Source organism: Anser anser (genome assembly GCF_964211835.1).
Source record: "Anser anser genome assembly, chromosome: 3".
Lineage (NCBI taxonomy): Eukaryota > Metazoa > Chordata > Aves > Anseriformes > Anatidae > Anser > Anser anser.
The window spans coordinates 85790643-85818179 of NC_139722.1; the positions used below are offsets into that span (position 1 = coordinate 85790643).

At 40.8% G+C, this 27537-nt stretch overlaps 1 protein-coding gene across 1 annotated transcript; it reads right to left on the reverse strand.

Annotated features, from left to right (window-relative positions):
* On the reverse strand, positions 1-27517 carry MEMO1 (mediator of cell motility 1). Its single transcript, XM_083832597.1, has 9 exons — positions 27301-27517; positions 15296-15377; positions 13265-13333; positions 11225-11337; positions 9778-9889; positions 8720-8862; positions 7481-7557; positions 1972-2076; positions 1-683 (listed from the first exon to the last, which is right to left on the reverse strand). The coding sequence occupies exons 1-9, from the start codon at positions 27359-27361 to the stop codon at positions 552-554; spliced, it is 894 nt and encodes a 297-aa protein (XP_083688723.1). The 5' UTR covers positions 27362-27517; the 3' UTR covers positions 1-551.
* Between the last annotated feature and the right edge of the window lie 20 nt (positions 27518-27537).

The following is a 27537-nucleotide window of genomic DNA, read 5'->3' on the forward strand; positions in this document are numbered from 1 at the left end:
TTTTGGTTTGTGTAGCCCTTTATTAGCAACTAAAATAGAAGATATCTGTTGTACATCACGGGTAGTAACTGACTATACTGGAGTTTTATTATATTCTAATACAGGATCATTTATAAATGCATTGTTTTCCTTTTTTCTTTTATTAAAAAGCTTCCACCCCTTTTTCCATTTACAACTTGCAAAACTATTCTGAAAGCTGAGTACATGTGCACAGGTCTGCAAAGAGTGCAAATTTAGGATATGGTAAATGCTTTACATGTTGCATTTGTAAGGACTGTCTGCCACCATACCTTCATAGCCATTACCTTTTCTAAAAAAAAAAAAACAACCCACAATGTTTTGATACCAGCCTTCCTTCCATTGTCCTAAACAAGAAAGCATTTTTAAATGAGTTGAAACTAAGGAAGGACTACACCTACTAGAAAAGAAGAAAGTTCTATTAGTTTGAGGTTTCAGTATACCCAAAGACCAGGGACTGTATCTTTGTAAGGGCTAGGCTGGGACCCCGTATACAGAGTGTGTGCAGGTGCCATCCCTGAGCATTCAGAGGTTCAGTGGACCATAAGTGCTCCAGCTGCATAACTCACTGAGCTGTCTTGCCAGTTTCGACACTGGCTTGACTGAGCATAATTCAAAAATGAAAAGCTCATATTCATTCCATTCTTCTGGAGCTCGTTGATAGCCTGAGGAGAGTTAAAAAAAAAAAGGATCAGTGAAATAATTCATGACATTTTCTAGATCTCAGTCCTCCCACTAGCCCCCTGGGAGTTCTTGCACACTCCCTTAAGAAAACGAACCTCTGAGTAACTTGTGGAGCTAAAGCATTTCTGTGCTGTTGCATCCACAGATGTTCCCATACCACACTAGGTATATCTATGCAGCTATATTAAGCAATACTAAACAATTGTTCAGAACAGAACTAAAAGCATGCTTTCCAGAGGATCTGTGGGGAATGCACACAGAAACAGATATAACCAGAACAAAATACCACTATTAACACTTCTTAGACAGCATTTTTCTCCATTAAGGAAAAAGAATGTATCAAGTATATTAAGTGTGAAAACAGAGATGAACAGTTTAGCTGAGATTAATTGCAAAACTAATCATTATTTGAGGTTTAGAATTGGATATTTATGTAGAGTTAAGCCATAGTACTGAGTTTTGCTACATGCATCCCCAATACTGATATTGCTCATATAAACTTTTATAGGCCTTACTTTAGAAGAGTCCTCTTCCTGTTCTTCACAGATTTCCAGTGAATTACGTTTTCCCCCATAAAAAGGTTAACATGCCTCATGTTTTAGACTTAATTTACATTAAAAATAGTGGAGATTCACTCAAGCAATATGATAAATCTGCAGCACTCCATCAGTAAAGCAACTGTGACCCAATTTAAATAAATAAGTTAAGCCAGGTTTATGCCTGTACTGCATCACCAAAGCAGAATACGATAGCTAGAAAGTACCAGTTAATCTGAACTCTAATTGCCATAAATTTATGGGTTAACAATGCACTGCACTCATACTTAGAGGCAATTTCTGATCATATTTGCAGAAACTCAAAAATGCTGTCACACATCACAAGGCATTCACGATGGCTAGCTAATAGCAATACTGAAAAAATATATAAAGTATGTTTCTAAGTATTGATTTATAGAAGTACGTACTTCTTCATGGAGATGGATTTTGTTTTAAGTGCCACGAGAAAGTGAATGACTATTTCACTGAAATTCAAAACGAACACGGTACCTCATCTCCCTCAGGCAACTGAAAACCTTTGCCCTTGTAAGAACATTTGTCTATGTGCAAGACAAGGAAATTAGAAACCAAACTGAGAACACTTGGGAAAAATAATTTCATTCAATACTTGCCACTTCAGGGCTAAGGAATACTCCAGCAATATTACATTTAAAACAAATATGCAAACATTTTGCTAGAGGTTGTGCTTTGTAACAGATCAAAAATTACTTACATTTAATAATACACCAATAGGATGTCTTCCACATATTGTATTATGGTATTTCTTCAAGTAATTGCTAAAAGATACAGGATCTAGTTGCTCTATAATGTTCATACCCTGGAAGAGAATTGATAGCCATGATTACTTCACACATGCCTAAGCAGGTGTTTATGCATCACCTACTTACGACAACATAGAGTACTTGAGAAGTAAAAACCCTCTATGTTCTAACAAGGGTATCAAGGGAATCCCAGCATGTGAGAGTCTAGCTTGTGGTCTTCTTGTTGCCACCTCCTAACAAGCAAAAAGTGCAGAAGCTCTTCCAAAGCTGTCAGTGATCCAAAGATCTGTGAAGCTATCCTTGCAGACATCAATGAAACTCATGTTAAAAAAGCTGCTCCCACAGACTAGATGACCCCCACCTCCAAGGATGCCCTGCTTTCATAGGATTTTGCACTGCAATAACAAGTTTACTAAAAGAGCAAAGCAGAAAGCAGCTTTCCTCCATCTCTTCTCCCTGTTAACAGCATTCATGACAGAGCACTTGCCTCAGACTTACGGATATCCAAACACCCTAGACAAATCATCAATATACACGTGCAATTCAAGCACATACCAAGTGCAACGTACCCTAGGCACATCAAGCATTCAAGGCAGTTGATCTGTGCACAGGCTGGTCATCCGCTCGGAGCATAAAAAGCAGATGCAGAACATCTCTAAACACAACGGTGCACAACAGAACCCTACGAGCCAGGAGACGATGCCTCCACATTACATGAGGCCATCACATCTAGACATGCTTTTTTTTCCATCTTAGTGAGACCCATGATCCCACGGAGTTAGTTATATTGTCAAAGCCAACACTTGTATGCAAAATAAAGCTTTCCACGCATACAAACATTTGCATTCTCAAAAGGCAAAAAGAAACCTGCAACTGCAGATACAGACTATTCTTGCTCTATCCCCACCTAGCAAATCCAATACTATTAAAGTAGTTTAAAGCAGGTCTAACTTAATTATTGTCTGGGTTTCATCATGGCTTTGCTATTTTAGCTTTATTAGCCTCCATTCTCTGCTGTATTTCCTTCCTCTGAAGACGATTAATTCCCTTCACCAGGTAAATGAGCCCCAGACACTTACTAATTCAGTACGACACATAGCTGTGCCTCTTGCATGTAGTTGAAGAAACAGAGGTTTTCCTCAGACTGGAAAAAACCATACACTTTGCATGGGAACAATAGGAAGTCTAATATTAGAAAGCAAGATCAGAGGGAATTTCTCCAAAGGCTTCTTCTCATTCTCTGATTGTCCCAACCCCTTCCCCTGCTTTTAGGAAAGTGTAGGTGATAAAAGGAGAAATCGTGATACAGGAAGCAGTCAGTCTGAAGTCTCCACCTCAGGAGTGAAACCTCTCAAATACTCTGCAAGGGTGTCGGCTGATCTGGCAGATACGCCAATTATTCAGACGGGATCACAGCTTAGCACGGAGGAGCTACAGATTCCCGAGAGAGTCCGGGAGGATTAGATAACACCAACCATAACCACCACCTTTGTGTAGTTTTAACTAAAAACAGACATTGGATGATTTCATAAAGAGATCAATTTTATGGAAAAAATAAACCAAACTATGCTGACCAATTGCTGGCAAGAGTTCAGTTCTTCCAGGGTCGTGGAGCGGATGTTTGGACCCCTGGCTGGTAATTACAGCTGTTACTCACTCCAGACCTACAGAACCTGAACGAGTGCCAAAAAATACAGGTAGCTATTCTCTGACTAGCAGTGATTACACAGACATCATTGCATTTCTAAGACGTTTAAGAAGCATGTTTTTGAACCATACATTTACTTGTAAACAGCACATGTCAATACACAGCTAGAGAAAGCGGAACCAAAATCTCATCTGTATTCTCAAGTGAGAGCAAACATGCATAAGGCACTTCGTCAGATACCAAACAGCTCGTAAGAACATATTTTATCCATTAGTAAACACTCCTGTGACTTTTTAAAAAAAGGAATGGCTGCTCAATTGAGGGGCTTATATTATAGCCGTAAGTCACCAGAACACACTGTGCATATGCATTTGAGCATTTGCCTCAAGTGAATGGACATGGATTTATCGGAATGCCTTGTAAGCTTATTTCAATGCACAAATCAGCACTGCAGAACATTTAGAGCTACACAGTTCATCCCAGCAAATATCATCCGAACTCCATACACCACAGATTTGAGAAAAGCCATAGGAAATTGGTATTATCCTGTCAGCATTCAGCTGTAAGGAACTACCATATATTTCCAATTTTAAAATTGCGGCAGAGCAGCAAAGATTCCCAAGGTTGTTTCTCAGTCTAAAATGATTTTGAGAACAAAGGAAATAGTTCTGTCAGGTTGTGTTTTGTTTATTCCGGAAAGAAGTATGAAGCTAGTCAGAAATTACCAGCATTCAACGTAACTGTTCTGAATCACGTCCAGCTGTATCAAAATGTATGACAAAAAATAAATCACATGATAAAGATGCAAACTATGACACAGTTCTGTAGCTTATCGTATGGTTATTATGGCACCCCACAGCAACAGCATATCTCAGTTAACCAGACATTGTAAATGGAATCCGCAATATCCTAGCATACTGCATGTCATATAATTAAAAGCACTTACAGTCTACAAAAATGATCCCTACAGGACCAAGTATCTACCAGTTGACAAAACAAACTCAAAAGACAGCCCCCGCAGGCTATAAACCAGTCAAAGGATTGTAGAAGTTTAAGTTTGCAACCAGTTACCTCAGCTGCTTCTTCACACTTAAAAACAAGAGCCAAAATACTAGTAGCACACTTCTGGAACTGGGAACAGACTTGGGTTCAGCACTAGTCAGTCCAACTCTCCTTGCACGCATGAATCACTAGGACCAGGAGATAAACAAGCAAAAGGAAGATCACTGGCTGGACACAGTAAAGAACGGAAGGCTTGGCACCCAGGCAGAAAGTCATGGTCTTGCATGATGCCCAAGCTAAAATTTCCTCCTGGGCTGGAGCACCGTGGAAGGTGCTAACGCACTGGAGTGACACCACAGAAACCTCCAGAGTGCAGCATTTCATTGGAGCCACCTCAAAAGCCAGCCAGGCTGCGCACTGCTTCTGCACAGCTCTTTGCCTTATCCTCCCCCGTGTCCCTTCCCCTTTCAGTATTCAGGGAAAGAAAAACCTCCCACTGCCTCGAGCGAGGTATAAGGTTTCACAACTAGATATAAAATGAGCAGTCTGGCAGAGCAGATTGAAGTGCTCAGTCTGCATTTTCTGGCTAGCCATAATCAACGAATAATTACTCCTCAGTGATCTATTAAGGAATACTCCCCAGCTCTTCTTTAAGAAGTTGGCAGGTATCAGGCTGTGATTTACAAAGAGCGTTGTGCATCAGCTGCCTCATTGCAGCTCTTCATTTGAGGATTCTTCCCCAAGGTCCCCCTATTAATCAGGGGGACGTGTACCCCTGGCAGTGGTCACGCTGCAGGGTGCACTGAGGCACCTCCAGGGCAACAGCGTGGCCGCAGTAAGAGTTGCCATGGAGAAACTGACGTTTCCCCAGCAATATTTACTACTCCGTATATTTTATGCTTGAGTCTAAGGGCTCTAAATAAAATTACAGCAAATGAAATTTCTTACAGTGGTAACAGATTACCTAATCTTCAATGCCCAGAATGTTTCATGTTGCTTTAGTGCTGCTTATGCACAAGCTAGGAAAACCACACATATGCACTTACGGCCTGATCTCACTAAGAGACTGTTGTCCCCTCATAACGGGATTTACATTACTTTCTCTTTGGAGAAGCCTGGTGGTTATAACAATATGAGCCTCTTTAGTATGCCATATCACATTAGAAAAATTTAACATTCATCTAAGGAAACAGGAGGTAGCTGAGCAAGGCACATAACATTGAACGAACTCCTCGAAAACGCTGGCAGAACATTACAGGGAGATCTTTGTGGCATTGTGCCTGACGTCCCAAAGATCACATAATACTGCTAGAAAGAAATTTCCAAAACCCACCACAAGCCTAGCCTGCTCTGCACGAAGTCTGGATGTGGAATCATACATTCACATATACATGATATTAGCCAACAGAAAAAAAAAGTTTATTGCCATGCAGCATGTTTAGTTTTCAAATTAAACTCAAGACTGAAAAAAAAAGTACTTTTAGAGTTAGTAAACCACGTACAGTAGGCATCCTTTTCAGCAGTGTTACAAAAAGTGTCATTTCCTGTTGGCTGAGTAACTACAAAAGGTAAGAATTAACACAAAGCAATGTATTCACCAAGAGTAATTAAATGCCAAAGTCCAGTCCTCCTACAAGCTTTCAGTGCAGAGATTAGCAAGGGGAAACCAATGTTTGTTAATGCACCTTAATCTGCTCTCCTACAAAACAAGCAGAGCTGCAAATTCTGGGACTCTGCAAAAACACTCGTCTTCATAACAAAGAGAAACCTCTCAACTGAGAATGGGAATTATTAAAAATGCCGTTAAGTAGAACAAAGGCAAATTATTCTGTTTCCATTCCAGCAATGAGTGGTGAAAACCAAGGATGTTAATATAGATACAGAAAGCAAAAAATTCCAGAGATTTCTCCAACAGATTTATTATTTTATTCCTTCAAGACAAGTGGGGGAAGGGGGGGGAAGGGCATGAAGAGGAGGAGATAATAAACAAACATGCCCTAAATAACAACAGCTGTCTCTTCCAAGAGATATACAAAAGTTGCAGAAATTATCTGATATTTTTTAGTTGAATTTTAAAGCCATTTGTTTCCAGAAGAATTGCTTCTTTTCTGTAGCTTAAATATAGTTTTGAAAATTAACAATTGTTTTTTCATTTAAAAAAAATCCTTGGCTCCTGTGATTGATTGCAAAGAAAATGCAACAAAATTGGCATCATGCTCTTTTGTGTACTTAGCATTCCCTCCAGTCCTTTGCCAAACCTTGAACAAAGAGTCTAGTACTTTTCCCCACCACCTACTACAGAGTAGAAGGTGGGTAAGACTACACCCAAGGAAACAGGGACTTCCATTTTCCTAACTAGCACAACCCCCTACAGCCTTTCCTCTTCAAAATGAACGATGCTGAAACCATTGACATAATGACGATGCTCTTTCAATATGCAGCTATCATAGCTATCAAGTCTGAACTACCACAATACTCAATTAATAATTTTAATTGCTTCCCATAAACATAAGAAGGTGCATGGACAGGAATTTAGTTACACTAGGGGATTTTAAGTAGGTGAACATGCATTTATTCTCAAGTGATGTTTACTAGATTATACCCACAATAGACTGTGCACACTCAGTAAAACAGAAGATATTAGCTAAAAACAACAGCTAAGTTCTTTTTCTGGTAAGCAAAGGAAAAGTACACATTTGATAAAAATCGCTAATCTGCAATACTTTGTTAGAGAAATTTCTAAAGTGTTCAAAGTAATGTAAAGTACAGGAGAAATTTGTTAGTTAGTTCCACCAAATCTGAAAACTTACCATTTTATCTAGGTGCTCAATGGATCTATAAATTTCTCCTTGGGATTCATCATAGTAACTGTAACGGAACCTCTGACCTTGAAACAAAAATCATGTATAAAATAAAAAAGGGAAAAATTGTAGCTAAAACACTCCCTAGTACTTACAAAGTAATTGAAACTATAACATCTGTAAGTAGTAATCCTCATTTATTTCATACTTCTTAGTTCCTTCCACTGAGGAAATTCTAGGGCAATCATCAAAGTAGCAGCCCAGAAGTGAAGTAAAAAAACTACATGGGAAGGGCAGCTGTACTTGAAAAGAAAAACCTACTATGTAGAACTGACACTGCAGTACCACTTATTAATTACCTGTTAATGCCTTGGACTCCAATTCTATAAATTAACAAGTAAAGCAGTATTTTTTTTTACTATCCCTCTTTAGACAGAAGTCAACCCTGGAGTCAAGCTACTTGTGTTTGCACAATACCCACTGTAAATAAAGATTAAAGGAAAAAGTTCATGATAATTCAATTAACAGTTCTAGATGGTTCATTAGCCACAACAGAGCGCAGGTCATTCTTATATAGCTCCAGCTATTCCACAGTTCAAAGATGAGTAAAATATGAACTTAATTACATAAAGTGACCAAAGATGACCATGAGAAAAAGAGAAGAAGGTCTGTTGTGTAATATCAAACATATGTTTCTGAAGCAGTTCCTTTTCCAGTTATTGTCACACTTAAAAGGAAAACAAAGCATTAAAGCAGAAGGACAGAAGTCAAGGCTTCTGGAAGTTCTGCCACCAAGATGAACTGGGATAACTCTGGTGAACTGGCATAAATACTCCATTTGCTATCTTACCCAGCAATAAAACATACAAAACTTATTTCCAGCAAAGGGGGATGTTGCCATGTCCAGTGACTTTTTACCTAGTTAGTTTTGCAAATTCCATTGAGATGCTTAAGCGTAAAAAAAAAAAAAGGCAAGAAACTTCAGACATTTTATTGCAACAGTGAAGAGATGCTTATAAACCATACACCTTCACCACTTCTTTCCTCCACTATACTGAAAAGACGTTACATTATTTTTTATCTATTGTTCCAAATTTAAAAGATATCCTTTTTTTTAAGCTTTACAACGGTGCTTAAGTTTCAAAGATACATTTACAAGAAATTAAAATACTTTATACAAAAGACATTCTTTAAAAATAACTAAAAAATATTCATCGTACTACTATAATGAAGAGATGTGAAACTTACCCCAATGGCAAAAGTCAGAAGAAACCACAAAGAGGTTACTAGGATCAGCTAGGTATTTACTGAAGAGTTTTCCAAATTCCTGCTCTTTTGTCTCACTCAGTGCTCCGACCAACACAGGAATAATAGTAAACTCATCCTTATGGCTTACAAGCAAAAGAAAAAAAGGTTGTAATTTAACTGGCATCTTAAGGTTTTTTAGGGCTTGCTAACAAATGGCAGAATGATTTAAAAGGTCACTACTGAACTAAAAATAGAGTTAATTTGATAAGATCATACTACGAAGTTGTTTTAAAGCTTGAAATTACTTCAATTTCACAAAACAACTCCCTCCCCAGAACAGCATCTATTTTTGCTGCAAGGTGAAAACACCAGGTCAACAAAAAAAGAAAAGACACAGTGAAACCAATTAATAAACAATGAAATTCTCTCTGTGTAAGTGCTGCACAGATGTTGGGTACTTTTCCAGGAGCTATGAAAATGCTCAAGATGGCAGCCAGATATGTATATTGATACTCCAGCAGAAATTTAAAATGCCATAGAAGAACAGTAGAATAAGACAGGAAAAAAAAGATTGAAAAAAACATTACTTTTAATAATCGTATATTTTTTTCCCAAAGTACTCATCTGAAATAGCAGTTGTAGACAGACCCCTGATATCAATGTTCCAAACAAATTTAAACTTGCACAGGAAACACCCATTAGTATTTGAAATTTTCAGAAATGCCTTGCAAAAAGGAAAAAAAAATCAGCTATTCAGAAAGAGTCCTGTAAGAATGTCTAATACGAACTCCATTAAGTCAATATAAACCTATAAACTCTTTAATAATTGGTGTTCCAATTTCATTATTCAAGAGTTTGTTCAACTCACAGTTTCTATTACTGCAACAAATCTGCATCTCTGAGCCCTTCCCCCCAAATTTTTTACTGGGGGATGAGGGACTGCAGTAAGAAAATCCCTATAAAGGGTATTATTTCTTCCTACTGTACCTTCAATGTTTCAACTGCATTTTAATGCACCTACTGCTCATTCTTGGACAAGTAGTAATTAGCCCGAGTACCTTTCCATGGCTTTAGCAGTATAAGGCAAATGCATTTCAATACTGTGTTCATCTTCATCTGTCTGTAGAGACATACGCTCAAACATTCCAGTCTTCCACAATTCTCCATAAACTGAAATGAATCAAAATAGTTATTTTTACCCCCAGACATAAAAAGCAAAATACAGTGCATCATTATCAAAACCAAGTCCATTAAATCAAATTACCTGCCTCCAAGAGTTGTCAACATAAACCACTTTTTTTTTTTAACGTAGTTTTAATCCGAAACTGATTAAGTCAGAGACACAAACATAGCTTACTCAATTCACAAATAAGTGTGTTTAATCAGTGGCCTTGTTAGTATGCAGGAAGATTTTCAGTTATGATACAAAATCTAAACAACAAAATAAAACATTTGATGATACACATGCGTCGGTCTAATCATTTAATTCTTATTTTCCCAAACTACGTCATAATGTTTCAAAAAGAGGTGACCAGCTGAGTCATTACTGGACATATTGCTATTTAATCAAATTTACCATTAACTGAACTATGAGGTCTAGAGACAGCAAAAATTGACTAAGTAATTCGCACCTATAGGTTATCTTTTCTTCTCTTAAGTGCACTTGGTGAAATGCAAACAGAGTGATCTCTGCATTGGAGAACAGTCTACTTGATGAACAGTTTGATGTAGGGCTCTGCTTTGTTCTCCATTCCATGAAGTTCTACAAAAACTGAAACATTTGTTACCTACGGTAATTTCTGCAGGCACTGTGCAGAAAGCCTGAACTAGCTTGATTCATCACAGCCGTAATGAAATAGCAACACAAATTTGGCTAATTAGCTCTTCTGAAAAAGCTAGTGTATTATTTAAGTATGCCTTGAAATACATGAATATTAAAACATCAAGATCATCTTCATTGCAGTTTTAAGCTTAGTCTGGAAGATTGGTGTTTCATGGACTAACGGTTTTAGTTCTCTAAAAGTACTCCACTACTTTTTACAAAAAGTCATGCAACAGTGCATCCAAATACAGCCAGCTTGTTGTTCCATTATTAGAAATAAACTCAAGCCAACTCAAGTGCTATCTTCTTTGCAGACAATACTGTGCAGAATGGTTGAGCAGGTGTGTAGGGGGCTATTACTCAAATGTAACACTTTTTAATTTTGAGATCCCTTTTAAAGATCATTTGCCAACGGGCGCACACTCATAACAGGAAAGATAAGCAGAGACTGATAGTTCTTTACATGCAGGAGCAAAAGACACATTCAGATTTTAATATAGCAATGCCTGCAACCACCAGGATCTTCCAGAAGTTAGCTTTCATTGGAGTAAAAAGTTTTACATTTGTATGCCACATAAAAGCAATGACGTGCCCAACAATGCGAGGGTCCTCAGCACCGCACTGCCACAGTTAGTACTAAAGCCTCAGCAGTCTACAACACGTAAGCTTCATTAGGCACTTACTCTTTTGGTCAATTCGGAGATCATACAGAGGTGTTCTATAAATGTCCACACTGGAAAGTGCACATCGGGAAAGGGGCACGTGATGGGAAGGCCCAAGAATGAAAATTTTTCGGCTACAACGATTAACAAAAAAGCCCAGAATTTAGACAACAGCAATTGCACGGAGACCTGGTTTAGAGCAACAAATTTAAGAAAAACGCTGACATACAAAGTGATAGTTTCAGCAGTTACCTGGTGGTTAATGGTAGAGTTATTCTCTACTGTGCATGAGACCACGGATCAATCAATGACCCAGCCTTGCTCAGTATCTGAGAAATGATTTGAGATCAGTTCAATGATGCTTCACGTAGCCTTAAGCCTCTTAAACAAGTTACATATCAGAGGGCACTAATCCACTAGCCATTGAGTAGACTCACTTTAAGGCTGAATTGTAGCCCCTTACAATAGATTTTTGGTTTCTTGCCACGGACCATCTCAACCTCCAGTTACACATCACTGTCAACAACTACAGGCATGTACCCCCAAAATGAGGATTAGAGATTTGTCATCTTTATAGAGCCTTTCACTTATTTATTTGATTGGCTTAAATTGGAATTTGGTAAAACTTGAAGTAAGGCTATTCCCAAAGGCTGTATTTACCCAGCTGTTGCCTTAACAACAGGGATTTGGACCCACACTTTCATAGCATTAGCTGTTACTGGAAGCTTTCACCCATCATCATCATATCATTTCATGAAGTCATCAGTTCACGGCTCTTGATTAGATGTTAGAGTTCTCCTGCCACAAGACTTTAAAAAATTCTACAGGAAATGCAACTTCTTCCAAATCAAGATCCTAAGATGTTGTTTCTGTATTCAACTAAAGCGATGGGATACATTCAGAGATTTTTTTCCGCTTGCATGTGGAATGTTATAGTAATCGATATTAAAATACTAAAGCTGTTGACAGTGCTCATACAAACAAAAAATCCAAGTGTTCAAAACTTTGGCTGAAAGATTAATTATACTCTGCCAAATTCTAAACATTCAAAGCAATAAACCAGCAAATGATCCAGAAAGTTCAGTCAACTCACTGTGTCACTGAACCTGAGGAATGCAACTCAGTCTGAAAGTTTTAGAGAAACCAGTTCTCTGTCACACTGTAAGTTATCTTCACTTTGTTTACAATAGCTTAGAATGTATACAAAACACTGTCTTTGGGGAGTATTACATGTTATCTCATAAACAACTGATAAACACAGCCAGTTTTTATGATAACACTGCCAAATACATACTCCAAGTAAATACTGGAGACATTTTTAAAAAATGTTGCAGTCCAAATATGTAAGAATTTTATTTCTTTCTAGAATAAATGACTTGGTATTTTCAGAGGCAGGCACAGGCTACAGTGGGTTTTTGTTTTGTTTTAATTTGGGGGTTTTATTTTTAAACTGTGATGCTATTAATAACAGAAGTCCATTTAAAATTATTACAAGTATCTTTCACTGACTTCAAATATTATATACACACAATGGTCACTTTTTCTCCACAGCAGAAGAGAATCCTGGTAGCATTCAGCCCATAATCCTGCACTGAAAAACCAATGCAGAATTTTGATCAAATATTTTTATACTTAAAAACAAACAAACCTCCCACAAAAAACAAACAAACAAACCACAAAATAGAAACAAAGACACCCTGCAACCAGTTAAATAAAAAAGGCTCAGGCTTTTATAAAAGCAATGGAGCATCAAAGTAAATTGTGTGTTATTATTTTCTAAAAGAAGACCTTTAACCCCTCCCTTCCAAAGTAGTTGCCAACAATTCTCAAGAATTTTTGAAAATATCACTTTACATTTTCTTCTTCAAAAATACTGCAAAATATTTTTCTTTTGTAAGATCTAATCAAACTGAGCATTTACAAGGTGAAAGAGGAGTAATAGATATATAAAAGACTAAAAAGAGTAAAAAAAAATAATTTAGTACTTCAAGGTATAAAAACAACAAAAAAACTGCATTAAGAATCATCTTAAGCTTTCTAAAGAAAAACTGCAATACTTACGTAATATTAGGATCCACTTGTTTGTAAGCATGGGCTGCACAAGATCCACAATAGGTATATCCTGCATGGCTACAAATCAATATTTAATGTGTTAACATTTTGTACAACATATATAATGTTTAAACTATTATTAAATGTTAACGTCTTTATTCCCAAACAAGAATGATTGAAAAAGCAATTCATGGAAGAGCTGGAAAGCACTGTTGCAGTCCTGTACATGGGATATATTCGTTAAATAACTGGCAGTGATTAGTATGTCAGCTTCCTGATCGAAGTACCTTTCCTTAATTGTAAAAGATACTAGTGGGCAGACGACACAATCGCATACTACCAGAAGCTCACAGCAATCCTAAGAGCGCAGCCATAAGACATGGTAACAGCAAGCTGTTGGAGAAAGCTCTCCTAACCACGCTCTGGTGACTGAATAAGGACAGTAGACGGGTCTGGCAAAAACACACTACGTGTTAAAACACGTAAACAGAGTATAGAAATGTTCTGTCAACAAAGAGCACCTCAGCAACAGAATAAATGGGCACATAGGAAGGAGTCGAATGCAGCACTGCAGTTTTTACTGCAGAGAACAGGACACATGCTCTTATCATTTCCTATCATTCTCACCTAGAGACTTTGCCTCATGTTACTACTCTGTTCCAGAAACACCTGTAATTATTCTGACTACTCATTTCAAAGACAACATCCAAAACTTAAGATCCATTTTAAGACACTTAAAAACAGGAAAAAAAATTCCGGCTGAGCTGCTAAAAGCATTAATTCCAGAGAACATCCACTGTCCAAGGTCCCAGGCCAGGTGGTAGCATGATTGCTCAGCAGCACCTTGCAACAGCTCAACTTGAGCTTTCCAGACTATGTTTTTAGAGAATGACACTGAAAACGATGTGTGCCACAAGTCCTGGGACATGCCGGATGTTTGAAGATGCACACTCCCCATTGGCATCACTGGAGGATTTTGTATTTGTATGTATGCGTGCATGTACATACACAGATGATACCTGGAGCAAGTCATCCTCAAAACTACTCCTGGATTTTACTTCAAAACAGTACTATTGTACACACTAGGTACAAAAACAACAACTGAGATCTAGTGAATCAGCAAGGTAAATTATTTGACAATGCCAACAGAGCCTTCTGAAAGGCTCCCTCTGCTGCAAGCTTTTTAAGTCTTTCACAAAATGTTATTAGCTCCATCCCACTTCACAAGAAAGGCATGGGTGAATGAAGCACTGTGGCAAGACCATAGAAAGATATCCAGCAGTTCTGGAAAAAGAACCCAAGTTACCCAACCCACAGTTGAAAGACCTCTTTACAGATATTTCTGCAACAAAGACTAAGGCAGACCTGGGACAATTCCTTCCACCGACTCAATACTATTATGGAATACTTCTGCCATTATGTTAACACTGTGTTACGACAGGAAAAACAAGAAGTTAATTAAGGTACTTTTTCTAGCATTTCCTTCCTACTCATAATAAACTGGAATAACAAACATACTTTTCTTATACATCTCAACTACTGTCATTAAATTTAATTCTATCTAGATAATTTAGATGGCCCCTGTTTCTCCTGTGGACCAAAAATAAACAGAAACTTAAAACACTGAAACGCAAAAGCAAACCATTTTGGATTGCTGAATAATGTTTCACTACAGCTGATAAGCTTTGCAAAGTTGTCTTCTTTTTGTTGCCTTTTTTTTGTTTGTTTTTAACATGCATAGCAGTTCTGTACTACAAGTGCATTGAAAGAGTTGTCATCTTAGGCTGCCATTCCACCTGTCTTAGTGGGCCACTAGGGAAACAGTATGTCTTCCAAGCACCTGTAAGAGGAAATTAATCATATACCAAAATGTGCACAGATGTATGCCACTTCCACTGCAGATTCAAAATATTTAGAAACCACACAACATCCCTTTCAGTTACAGGCAAGTCTTCACCCATTCTCAGAAATCACTCTGAATATGCAACTGTTTAACAACTCAACTCATACATATACACCAAAAATAAACTTCAAACTTACGGTGCAATAATGGCTCTAGCAGGTCTCTTTGTGGACTGTACTTGAGAAAGCCAGCCTTCTAGTTGTGCATTCAGCTGGGGTCCTATGAAGAGACAAGGAAATACTGAAGCCTTAAAAAAAAAAACCTCCAAAATTAACAAATACAGTCCAACAGATTTAAAGTCATCCTCAACTTCTAACCCCTTATTTCAACCTTAAAAACAAAAAAAGTGTAAAAACCAACACGCACATAACGTTTAAGTTCACACTAGAAAAGCTTTAACCTGCTAGGCTTTGAAGATCATTTATTACCTATCCATAACAAACCCTCATTGTTTCTTGCTGTCTGGAGAGATGCACATCATTAGAAAGGGTGCCTACTGAACTCAAAAGGGAGGCTAACATTCCCAAAATTCAGAAGTAAAAAGTCAAGACAACGTTTGCCAAGAGAGGCCAATATGGAAAGATGGCATACTTTACATACTGTAACCTGGAAAACTGTAAATACACAGAAGACAGCTAAAGTGAGAAAATACCATGCTAATACTAATTCCATAACCACTTCTGATCACTCATCATATACTACAAGTACATATATTCCTGGAAACATTAGCTTGGGTAATCAGTCAACCCAGTATTCAACATTTTGTTTCCTAAATCCTGTACCTCAACAAATAGCAAGTGTCACTTGTCAGCTAGTTGAATGGAGAATAAAAAGGCCTTCTAGAAATACAACATCAAGAGGCACATTTTTAGTATCTTTCATTACAAAGAAAACTTTTTGACATAAACTACTTCTGAAGAAGCAAGTCTGGTAGGTACAGCACAACTTTCTTTAATATGAAGAATATAAAAATCTCCAAGTAAAAATCATTAACCTGCTATTGTTATAGGTTATTATGAGCAAAGAGGAAAAAAAAAAAAGACTTCTTTCAGTTCACTCTGTGCTTTTGGCAGAACTCTATGTCAGCAGAGTTTGTGTGTAATTCATGACACAGTAAGCTGCTTTTCCTCCACCGTGTACCACATACATCTTCCCCATGCAGGTGTAAGGCCACCAACTGCCAGGAAAAAAAAAAAATCAATTTAAATTCCTGAAACTATTTCACAGCCGTATTCCAAACGGACCAGATCTCCAGTTGACAGCTGTCTAAACAGCTGCCTATGGCTCCACAGAACTTAGCAAAGATGGCAGCTTCTGCAGAAGCCAGCCAGTCACTCCTCAGTGATGAAGCTGAGAAGCTTCCTCTGGAAAGCTGAGGGATGAAGGGGAGAAAGAAATCAAAGCCACTTTTTTTTTTTCCTAGCAAATTTAAATTCAACCATTTCATGGGGAAGGGCAGGACCTTCCTTTGTGGTTGCAAAGAATATACTTGCATACAGGCAGAAGGTGAACACTTACATGTAGAAGGTGCAACGCTGTTCCCCTGTACCAACAATTGCTTCAAATGCCTCAGATGCTGCCTACAGCTTTAACATGGTGTAGTGGTTTTACCAGCTGGGCAGCCAAGCTCCACCATAACTGCCCTCTCACTCCCCCTCCTCAAAGGGAAACAGGGAGAAAATACAATGAAAAGGGCTCAAGGGTTGAGATAAGGACAGGGAGATCACTCAACAGTTATTATCATGGGCAGAACTGACTCAGCATAGGGAAATTAATGTAGTTTATTACCTATTACTAACAAGCTAGAGCAGTGATCAAATTCTACCTAAAAACACTCTCCCCTCATTCACCCTCTTCTGTATCCTCCCCCTGAGCAGTGGAGGGGAATGGGGGCTGTGGTCAGTCCCTGAAGCTTTATCTCCACCTCTCCTTCACGGTCCCTCTCTGCCCCTGCTCCCCGTGGGTCCCTCCCACGGGATGCCGTCCTTCCCGAACTGAGCCTGCGGGGGCTGCCCACAGGCAGCAGCTCTTCAAGAACTGCTCCCACATGGCTCCGTACCACGGGGTCCATCCCCCAGGAGCAAACTGCTCCAGCACGGGTCCCCCAGGGGTGGGCAGCAGCTCCCCCCAGACCCCTGCTCCTGCGTGGGCTCCTCTCCACGGGCTGCAGCTCCGGCCCGGGGCCTGCTCCTGCGGGGGCTCTCCATGGGCCGCAGCCTCCTCCAGGCCACATCCACCTGCTCCACCGGGGGCTCCTCCACGGGCTGCAGCGTGGAGATCTGCTCCGTGTGGGACCCATGGGCTGCAGGGGGACAGCCTGCTCCACCAGGGGCCTTGCCACAGGCCCCAGGGGAACTGCTGCTGCCTGCCTGGAGCACCTCCTGCCCTCCTGCTGCACTGACTTGGGGGTCTGCAGGGCTGGTTTTCATCCTCACTCTCCCTGCTGCTGTTGTGCAGCAGGTTTTTTCCCCCCCTTTCCTAAATCTGCTCTCACAGAGGTGCGAACAACATCATTTATTGGCTCGGCTCTGTCCAGCGGTGGGTCCCTTTTGGAGCTGGCCCCTATCTAACGGGGCACCTGCTGGACTCTTTTCACAGCAGCCACACCTACAGCCCTCTGCTACCAAAACTTGACCATATAAACCCAATACACATGGCAATAAAAAAGCAGCATTGATTAGCCACTGTCACTGCTGTAATACAGTAACTTTGTGAAACAATGAAAACGTAAAAAAAAACAAAAACATCAATTTTGTTCTACTGCTCCTGTTGCTTGGGGAAATTACAAGCAGCAGAGACATGCAATAGAGATAAGGATAGTGACAACTTAGAAAATGGAAGCTGTTGGGGAAATGAAAAATAAATAGATCTATTTCCATCTTCTTTCCAAGCTACTAGGGGACTAACAATGCAGTACTCTATTACAGAGTCATCACTACTGTCATACATTTAACAGGGAAGACACTAATAACTTCACAAAAAAAAAAAAAGACTTTCTAATTCTCCCAAAATACATACAAGTACTTTCTGAAAAAAGCCCTTTAGGAGACAACTTTTCCAAACATCCGTTAACCAGAAACTTAAACTGCCCCATCTTCCCCATTCTCCCTGACAAAGGTCCAGTGGCAGCCCAAGAGCAGAAATGCCAGAACCTTTGGGACAGCCCCAGGCGGACCCGGGACTCTCCCTGAGCCAGGCAGTATGTGGCTTCCTCTGCTCCTTCTCGAGCAGCTATTTTTGATTAAGAAGGCAGTTAAGGCGATTTATCTTTAAGACAAATCAGGTAACTCTGTGAACAGTTTAAAGACCAAGTGCAGAATTTCTGGTAATTTTCTAAAATCCCTTATGAGTGTTCAAAGCAGGCCAAAGCTTGTGATGTTACAGCGTAGTAAGAAGACGTAGGAGAGTATGATGCCCGGGTTGCTTAGTCTGTGAGTACAGACAGAATGACAAACTAACATTTTTTTTCTAGAGGCAATAAAATAGCTAACAAATCTGTATAACCCAAGGGATGAAACTTCTGTCAGGATTTACTTAAAGACCAGGTAACAAATCTGCTTTCAGATTTCTTCCCCTTCACTGAAACTTTACGGTGCCTTTTTAGATCCTTAATGCAAGTTTCCATATGAGCAGATACGCTTTTTTTGTCCGGCGTTGTTAGTTCATTTTTTAGTTAGTATAAATAAGTAATCAAATCTCTTTCTCCAAAGGACTAACACAGAGGCAGAACAGAGAGTACAAGATATCCATCTGACCTTTTAGCTAAACCCAACCCAACAACCCCCAGCACCCCAACAGACCTCACGTTAACAGGCAGGACCACAGCCTACCTGCGGCTTCCTGTTCTTACAAATATTTCAAGGGGGATATCCTAACACTGGCATTTTCTTGTTACCAAATTGCCCAGGGACAAAAAGCAACTGGTAGCATCAACTTGAAGCGCTTGGAGAGGTTTTACTTCTAATTTATCAAACATGACAGTGCTTAAGGCAGAAGCCAAAATATTTGAATTAAATATATACAATATAAACAAACCCACATTATCACAGTAGGTATGCTCTGCCATATGGAATTATATTAAAGGAGATGAATAGCTTCCTCATGAAGAGCACTAAGTTTTATTCACGTGCACATTTCAGTTGAACTAGAATAAAGCCTTTGCAAACAGTTCCTGAGACAAGTGAAGTAGTTAGCTCCTAAGCTGACAAGCAGGGAGAAGGAATAGTGCTGCCTACCTAACCTATCGCAGCGGTGGAACACAGGAGAGGTCCCTGCCTCTTTAGCAGTAGGTGGAAAGCCCAGCTTGAGGAAAGCAGCAGACTGAGCACCACTTTTTTTTTTTTTAAAAAAAAAAGGTTAGTAGGATAGAAAGCCTCAGTGGATACTACTCCCATGCAGAGTCAACTTTTAGGCATCGGCATTTATACTGTAGCTTTAGCATTAATACTATAATAGAAGACCTTCCATTGATGTATTTTGTTGCTTCATCTATCGTACAAGCTTCACTGAAACATAATATTATGACCTGATTTCAATCCTATGACATTGGGTATAAATACAGGCTTGTTAGCTAAAGAATACTGAGATTATCTGTGGATATTTCACACCCTGTTTTGTTTAGTAAACTGGCAGAAGTTATGCCAAATCAAGAATTATTGCAAGTACAGACCAAGTCTCCACCAGAGAAATTTATGGAGACAGTTACAGACACATTTTGTTCAAATTTCCTGCCAAAAACACATTGTTTTTACAATCAACATTGTCCACTACAGTAAGCAAGAAGGAATCCTTCCATGCTAAATACATGCCAGTGTTATCCAATGAATCAAAGACACCTGGCAGTCACACGCTTCAGTTCATCACCTCGATTTACAGCTGTCACAGTACACGCTTTGTGGGTTAAGCCAAACTAGAACATCCTCCCCACAGCCAAGCTCACCTTGTTGGATGAGACTGAAGCACTCATACGTCACGTGTCAATGCGGTACACTGGAAGCTTGGTAATGGTGGCTGCTGTGGCCAGAGCAGTGCAAAACCTACCTGTCCAGCTTGACAGACCAGACGCGGTGCTTGCTCTGAACCATCATTCTCAGTGAATGCTGCTTTTGTTGGACGAGCAAAAAGCTCAACCAAAATTCTGAGCAGCAACCTGGGAAACCTGCTCAAATCTCTCCCAGTTGCATGTACAAGCACTTGCAGCAAGGCAAGCAGTGGTGGAGCACAACAACAGTAATTCCCTTTTTTTTTTTTTTTTTAATGTTCTGTGCTTTGTTTTCAGAAAACGGTGAATAACCAAAATGCAGACCCTGTCCCCAGCTTATACACTTCCAGCTGTTCCTCATCTAATTATCTGCTACTCTACAGGAACCAACAGTTTTTTCTGCACTTTACTCCTCACATCTTTGCATTACCTTTACCCATAGATGAGAAAGTCTACGGCTTAAGAGTACTTTTAATAGATATCACAGCAGATATACTTGTTAAGTCTTCGGTATTGTAGGGTGTTAGAAAAATGAAGGTAAGTAATAGCAAAACCTTGCAGGGCTAGCACACATTACTTTCATCACTGAAACTACAGGAACTCCTGTCTCCTCAACTTTGAAGAGGAATAAATAACATTTAATTGACTTGGCAGGCAAACTCCAATCTAAAACATTACAGAAGGCTAACAAGTTTATCATCGTAGTTAAAACTGAAGAAAATACAATGGTGGTTTTAGGGAACACAGGCCCCACTTGAAAAAAACAACTTTTTTTTTTTTTAAATAAACTGTTGCAGTTTCTAAACTGCAACAAAGGCCAAATCCTTGAATAAAGAGAGCGCAAGCTTTGTATGTACAAAGACTAGGATTTGTCAGGAATAGAAAATGATTTTCAACGATTCATGTTGATGAGCACATTCTCTGCTGCTACCATATAGACTCTTCCAATACTGAATGCTGATGAAACAGTGCTATCAGCCTAAAAGCAAAGCAGAAGTTTACTTACGCAAACTACAGAACTGAAAAAGAAAACATTAAGATACAAATGAAGATTACACTCAGGCTACAGAAACTCCTATTATAAACATTGCAAGAAGAACATAAAACAGCAGGTAATGCTTGAACAAGGGAAAATAAAGCTGAAGCTGTAACAAAACATGGAAATCTGCTTTGGTGGCAGTTCCCACTAGCCTGTCCCAGTTTTCCTGTATTCCACTAGCTCTTCAATTTCCTTTGCTGAAAGCTATTGGGAAATAAATAGTCAAACGCTACATCCATCCGTTATGAGCACTGGCCAACACGCACCTCCATAGCTTCATGAAATACCTTCCTACCTTTCCAGTTACGCCATTCGGAGATCCAAACAAATGCCCTTCTGCTTTGTAGCTCCATCAAAGTGATTTGGGCTCTAATGAGAAAACGCTTAGGTGCTAAATGTAATCTGAATTTGTGAAAGTATTCGCTAGGTGATACTTGCAGGCCTAATTTAACACCACTGGGAGCACACCAAATGTAAAGCTCTTTTTCAATTTCAGTTGCACTGTAAAAATTGAATCCACATTCTTTACTTGGAGTGTCTTGGTTCCAAGTGTATTTAAGTGACTCATCCAGAAACAATAGCCCGGAAATTGTATTTTAATTTATTTTGGTATACTTTTGCAGTATACAACGTCGAATAATACAGTCTGCATATTAATGTTGTGTTCCTTGATCGATTTGTAAAAGATAAAGCAATGACGCACTTTCAACGTGATTTCTAAAAAAAACAGAAGGCCAAATGAAGAAGAACATCATGCTTAGTATTTAACCTTGCAAAGCAAATAATTTATACATTTGCAAGACAGTGCAGTTAGTTGTTCACAGACTGTAAGGTAAGAACGCTTGTGCTTGGCTGTATTTGAAATGCTCCAGTTAATATCACAACATTACAATTTTGTGATCAATGAATTAATCACCTTGCTCCTGCACAAAGCTCCTTTCACTAATTCTCACAACAGGTCGCTACTCCCTCTCATTTCAGTGACCCTCATGTGTATTTTGTATTTATTTTCCTGGATCCACTCATTCAAGACCATTCACAAACACCATGGCAATGAATTACTTCTACATTACGTTTATGAATTGATGAGTTATTGATGAGTTATTCCAATTTGTGGGAATATGCCAGGGCTCCTGGCACACAGGAGGTAAGGACTTCCAAAAAACTTGTATGAAATAGTGTCCATCTTCCTTGATGCCCTTCCTACATCTGTGTTCATAGTCCAACACACAAGGCTGCTCACATTCTTTACTTCCAGCCACTTGTACGACTGCGGAGACTCAGATCCAACACAGTACAAAGGAAGGTCTCTGCGCTGAGCTGAGGTAGGATGCCGCAACTCTGAGGGTCAGCAAAAGACATCCCAGCAGCAGCGTTCACCCTGAAATTGTGGGCAGCATGCCTGGTGAGAGGATAGCGGCTCTACCGGAGCAGGAGGTATTGTATACCTATTGCATATTGTGTATTCTGCCTCCTTTGGGGCTCATACGCCAGGGCAGCAGTAACGACTACCATGAGGTTTAACCTCTCTTCAAACATCTGTGTGGAGACAGAACATTTGCTTGGCTCATCACACCAAATACTCTGGAAAACAGTAAATGCAACGGCCTTTCAAGCCAGCACAGCAATTACTAATTGATTACAGACTGATGTTTGCATCGATAAGCATATGGAAATTGAGTTCCTCTGAGGTCAAAGGACTTGGCCCAGGCTACCAGAAAGCACACCTCTGACCACTAAGGTTTAGTCATGGAGACCAGGGGAATAAACCATACCTAACGCAATGACAAACTCGCCTTACAGGGCCAATTTCAGCTCGTGTAGTATTGTTATTCACACACTCAGTTGGATTTTGCTCGTGTGATTTGGAATTGCTTGCTAAAATCCTTGGTGTTTGTCTGTATCAGCATGCCACTGATGGGGGAAAGGCTGAGACAGGACTCATCCAACACTACTACGGAGCGCTATAGCACTTGATCAGCGCCTCCAGGAGGCAGGCAAGGCAAGCCAGCTGCCAGAGAACAGAGCACGTTAAGCACCCTAACGTGCGATATCTCACTTGTAATGGCGTGCTGTGCACAGAGTAAGGAGAAAAGCTAGGTGGATACACACGCTAATATTTATTCTTATTTCTTCAATGCGTGGACCGCTTCCACACAGAACTGGCTCAATGCTTACAGCACCTACTCGCTGGAAGGAGTAAATCGAGAGAGAGCATCCACACCCTGTCCTGCAAATAGCCTGTATTCAGGGCAGCGTGCCATGCCTGTTATACTTTAGCTGCTCCTTTTGTATCTAGGAATGCATCTGTCCCAAATTTGAAGCCATGGAAAATTATACCATTTTTGTTTCATGTTGTCCTTAATCTTCTCCTTCCCCCTGCTGGTCAAAATCAATTTCTCAAGAGGTCTGGATGATAGGTGGTTGAATTAACCCAGCAGGATTCTCTTCCAAAAATAAATCAGTGTAATATTTTTCACCACAGAGCAATGATATTTTAAGAAATAATCTATGTGAGATCAGTGCAACAGGTTGATCATTTCCAGAGTATGCCTCTCTCGTTTCTGCAAGTGTTTTTAGCAGCTCCCATACACCAGGTTGCTATGCCAGAGAAGCAGTAGCCTGCCACATAACATTTTAAACCTTTTTTTTTAAAGCAAACAAATGGCTCAAAGCCTGCAAGTGAGAAAATAGGTTATTTAGACCAGTAGCCTACTATCAGCAACAGTCATAACACTATTTCAGCTTGGAAGCTTACCTGTAGAGCTTCCCATTTTCGCTGCTGCTAAGGAGGAACAACACGTCTAATTGTCTGACCAAGCTGACCTCCGCAGGCCCACATCTGAAGCCCTTTACCATGCTACACAGACTGATGTGGAATGAACACGAACTTCCCCACACCAAGAGTTCTTTCTACAAGAGAAGGTCTGAAAAATTCAACCAAGACTACCAACATCCTCAACTGCAGAAACTTACAAAGCAAGTTTTCCTTTACGACAAGGCATTATGAAGAACACACGGGAAGCTAAGTGATACCATCACTACAAAGCCTCCTGCAACTTCATCAACAAATGGAGGTCAGTAATGTCTTCTACCTGGGCCGTCACCTTCCCTCTTGTAACAAAGTTGTTTACTTCCAGTAAGTCATGACATGCTAACACGTAGATGTGTCTGGGTGTGCATAATTACGCAGCCAGTCTCACTGGCTCTGAGAAGTTTATTAGCATCATATAATTAGGTGATGTATTCTCACTAGAGCACAGTGCATGTTTATGTTTTCCAATGCAGAACAGGTCAGCAGTGCCTATCCCATAGCTGGAGAAAATAGAAAGGGGAACGAGAGCCTCTTTTCAGCCAAAGCAATTGCTGCCCCACAGAAACGATCAGTCTCTAAAGACAAGGAACAGTATTTCTTGTAAACCCTTCTACAGACATGGCGTACAGCCTCCAAGAAAAGTAGTGGCTCCCTCTTACTCGGTTGTGGCTTCCCCTCTGATACTGCTCCCGCTCCTGGAGCACATCCCCTGGAGCCAGGTAACCCAGTTCAAGGATACCCTTTGGCCACAAAAGCTGTTTTTCGTTTTGAATCTATCCTTCATCCTCCTCTCCCTCAGCTTCCAGGGTCCCCTCTGCAGCTGACTGAAGTCCTTCTTTCCCAGAGTGGACTTCCAGTCAGATCTTACAGATACAGTTGGTTGGGTTTTTGTTTGTTTTGTTTTTATAAGCATGGCAATGGTGCTGTACTTTTGCAGTAAAAACAAACAAACAACAACAAAAAACCACCCCAGGACTCCAAGCATCACCCTGGACGTTTTGTTGAAGTTTCACCCTCGGGTACCAGGCACCTCTGGATGAGCTGCCATTTAACTGAGGTCATCCTCACACAGCCTCTTCAAAATGCTTTCAGATGTAACGATTTTGAACACGTGCTTCAGGAATCACGTTTCTCATTGCCCTTTTGGACAAGCAGAGAATGCTAATACAGTCATCTTAAGTATGTAGTAGGATGAGGGTTTCCAGAGCATCTGCTTGTCCTGTGTAAGCAAGCTCAGCTCTATAGAAATAGAACAGTTTTCTGGAAACGGGAAGCTTAAATGCTAACGGGTTTATATATAAAACCCATAAATCACTTCTGGGCCTAGATGGTAAGCACAAAGAGAGTAGGTAGGAAGACTTGACAAGATAGTCCCTGGAGAATCACAGGAATGCACCCAAGAACTATTACAGCTCCAACTCGAATCCCTGCCTCAGCTGCATCCTTGAAGCTACGTAGGTTGAAACCACATGGTAAAATTCAGACTTTCCTCAGACTGTAAAGTTGAAGAAACAAGCCCATGTTGGTCTAAAATACAGGATGCTACATTACGTCTATGGTGAACACATACCCTCTTGGTCCTCATTTGTTCCCTCTTTAGTTTTTATGGACCCTCCCTAAACGCCACCCAAAAATGAGTCCACCAGCAGCAAAGAACGGGCAGTCCCTACCTCGCTGAACAGGGAGGACTCCTGCTCTCACATACCCCGTGTAAATGGCACGTGATAGCTCTAGAGGAAGAGCCATCATAAAGCTGTTTTCTCATTTAAGGAAAACCCTACACAGGAAAATAACACCTCCCAAATCTCCAGCCTATGCAACATTAACCACCCACCCCAACCACACGCACCCCAGCAGTCACCATTTACCCTGTTACAAGTACAGTCACCATAACTAGTTACAACATGATTCAGTTTAATATTGTTTTTTTTTTTTTTCCTGTTTTCCTGCAATGGAGGTGCCTGGGCAGCCACCCCACACCTCCTCGACGAGCAATAACCAGAAGACAGCCCAAAAGCAACCAGAGCAACATGTTTCTGGCTGTCCCATCACAGACAGGTCGTACTGGCCAAACAGGTCACACAGACTTCCCATGGGGCAGTCTCACAGAGCTATGCACTGAATTAGTATAGGGGAGGAAAAAAAAAGAAAAAAGCACAGTACCTATGCTACATAAATGAATTATGAAGAAACTAGAGATCTTGTTTTATTTGCAGTATCTTGGTATGAAGTCCAGTACCAAACAAACTACAAAAATGTACGTTAGGTCATTTAGCCATTCCACTGTGCAAGGCAACTTTCTGCCATATTAATAAATGACAATACAAATAGCACAAAGGAGCTTGAAAGTTCTACCACAAAGCCTTAACATTTTGATGTCCTTGCACACACTTAAATGTACCTTTGACATGGTTTTGTTCACTTGCTGTAAAGAATACTGCCTACCTTTCTAGACAACTGGAAAAACCGTAATCACAAGCCCCTGGATGCAGATTTGAGACCGGCTGTGTAATGAGCACAACAGCTCTGTTTCAAATATTAAGCTCAGAAGGAAAACAGTCCCCCTCCATTGTTGTCTCAAGCCTGCGTAGCCACCATTGGAAGCCCAGCTACTTATCTCGCTGTCTGCATCTTCCTGCAGTACCCTCCCCTGGGTATTCCTTTACTTCCCTTTCCATTTTTTGCTTGTTTTGCTTCATACCTCATTCATTAATTTGGGGAGGAAACGGAAAACTGCAACTGCTGCAGCCAAGCGCATGGCTTTTCACATCTAGGTGTCAGTTTAGGATCCTGAAAGCATACATCTTTTTAATCATAGCTCTCTCCATTCTCCGAGCTCGAAGCGTTCTTTATGACAGCCTCTTGCTCACCGAAGTGTTTTGTATCGCTCCCCACCCCACAGGCCAGGGAAACACTGCCCCTCGCACATCAGTTTCACGGCAGCTGTGGGAACACGAACGCGCATCCTACAGAGGAGGGCTCTGCCCCCAGAAGCAGCCAGGTTTATTCCCAAACACGCCCGCCACGAAGCCATTATCCCCGGTTTCCATTTTCTTCAGGGAGCGCGCGGGGCTCCCCCCTCTAAAGCACCACCTTCCGCTCTTTCGCTGCCAGCATCTCCTCCCTAACCCTTCGGAGCCCGTCGCGCACAGCCGCCTCACACCTCCTCGCTCCCTGGAAGAGAAAAAACAAAAAAGCACGCAACCAGCCACCCCCCTCCCTCCCTTCCTCAGGCCGCCCATCACCCCGGCTCCCCCCGGAGCCCCCCCCCGGCCCGGTGCCGCCGCGCGCTGACTCACGGCGGTACCTGAGGCTGTGTACCAGCTGCCGGCGTGGCTGGCCTCCCGGCAGAGCACCCGGTTGGACATCTTGCTGCCGGAGCCGCCTATGGTGCTCGGGGGAGGCGCAGGGGGACGGGCCCGGCCGCGGCGGCGGCGGCGGCAGCGGCGCTGCTCCCCGTCCTCCCCCGGCGCGGCCCGGGCCCGGCGGGCGGAGGAGGCGCCCGGGGGCGGCGGGAGGAGGAGGAGGGGGGTGGGGGGAGGAG

What these genes read in the sequence shown, in the direction of transcription:
- MEMO1 (XM_083832597.1), bottom strand. Translation starts at nt 27,361, where the DNA reads ATGTCCAACCGGGTGCTCTGCCGGGAGGCCAGCCACGCCGGCAGCTGG. An exon ending in TTCTGACTTTTGCCATTGGG is followed by an intron (nt 7,558 to 8,719) that starts GTAAGTTTCACA and finishes TTTTGTTTCAAG; the next exon opens with GTCAGAGGTTCCGTTACAGT. An exon ending in CTATTGGTGTATTATTAAAT is followed by an intron (nt 684 to 1,971) that starts GTAAGTAATTTT and finishes AACTCTCCTCAG; the next exon opens with GCTATCAACGAGCTCCAGAA.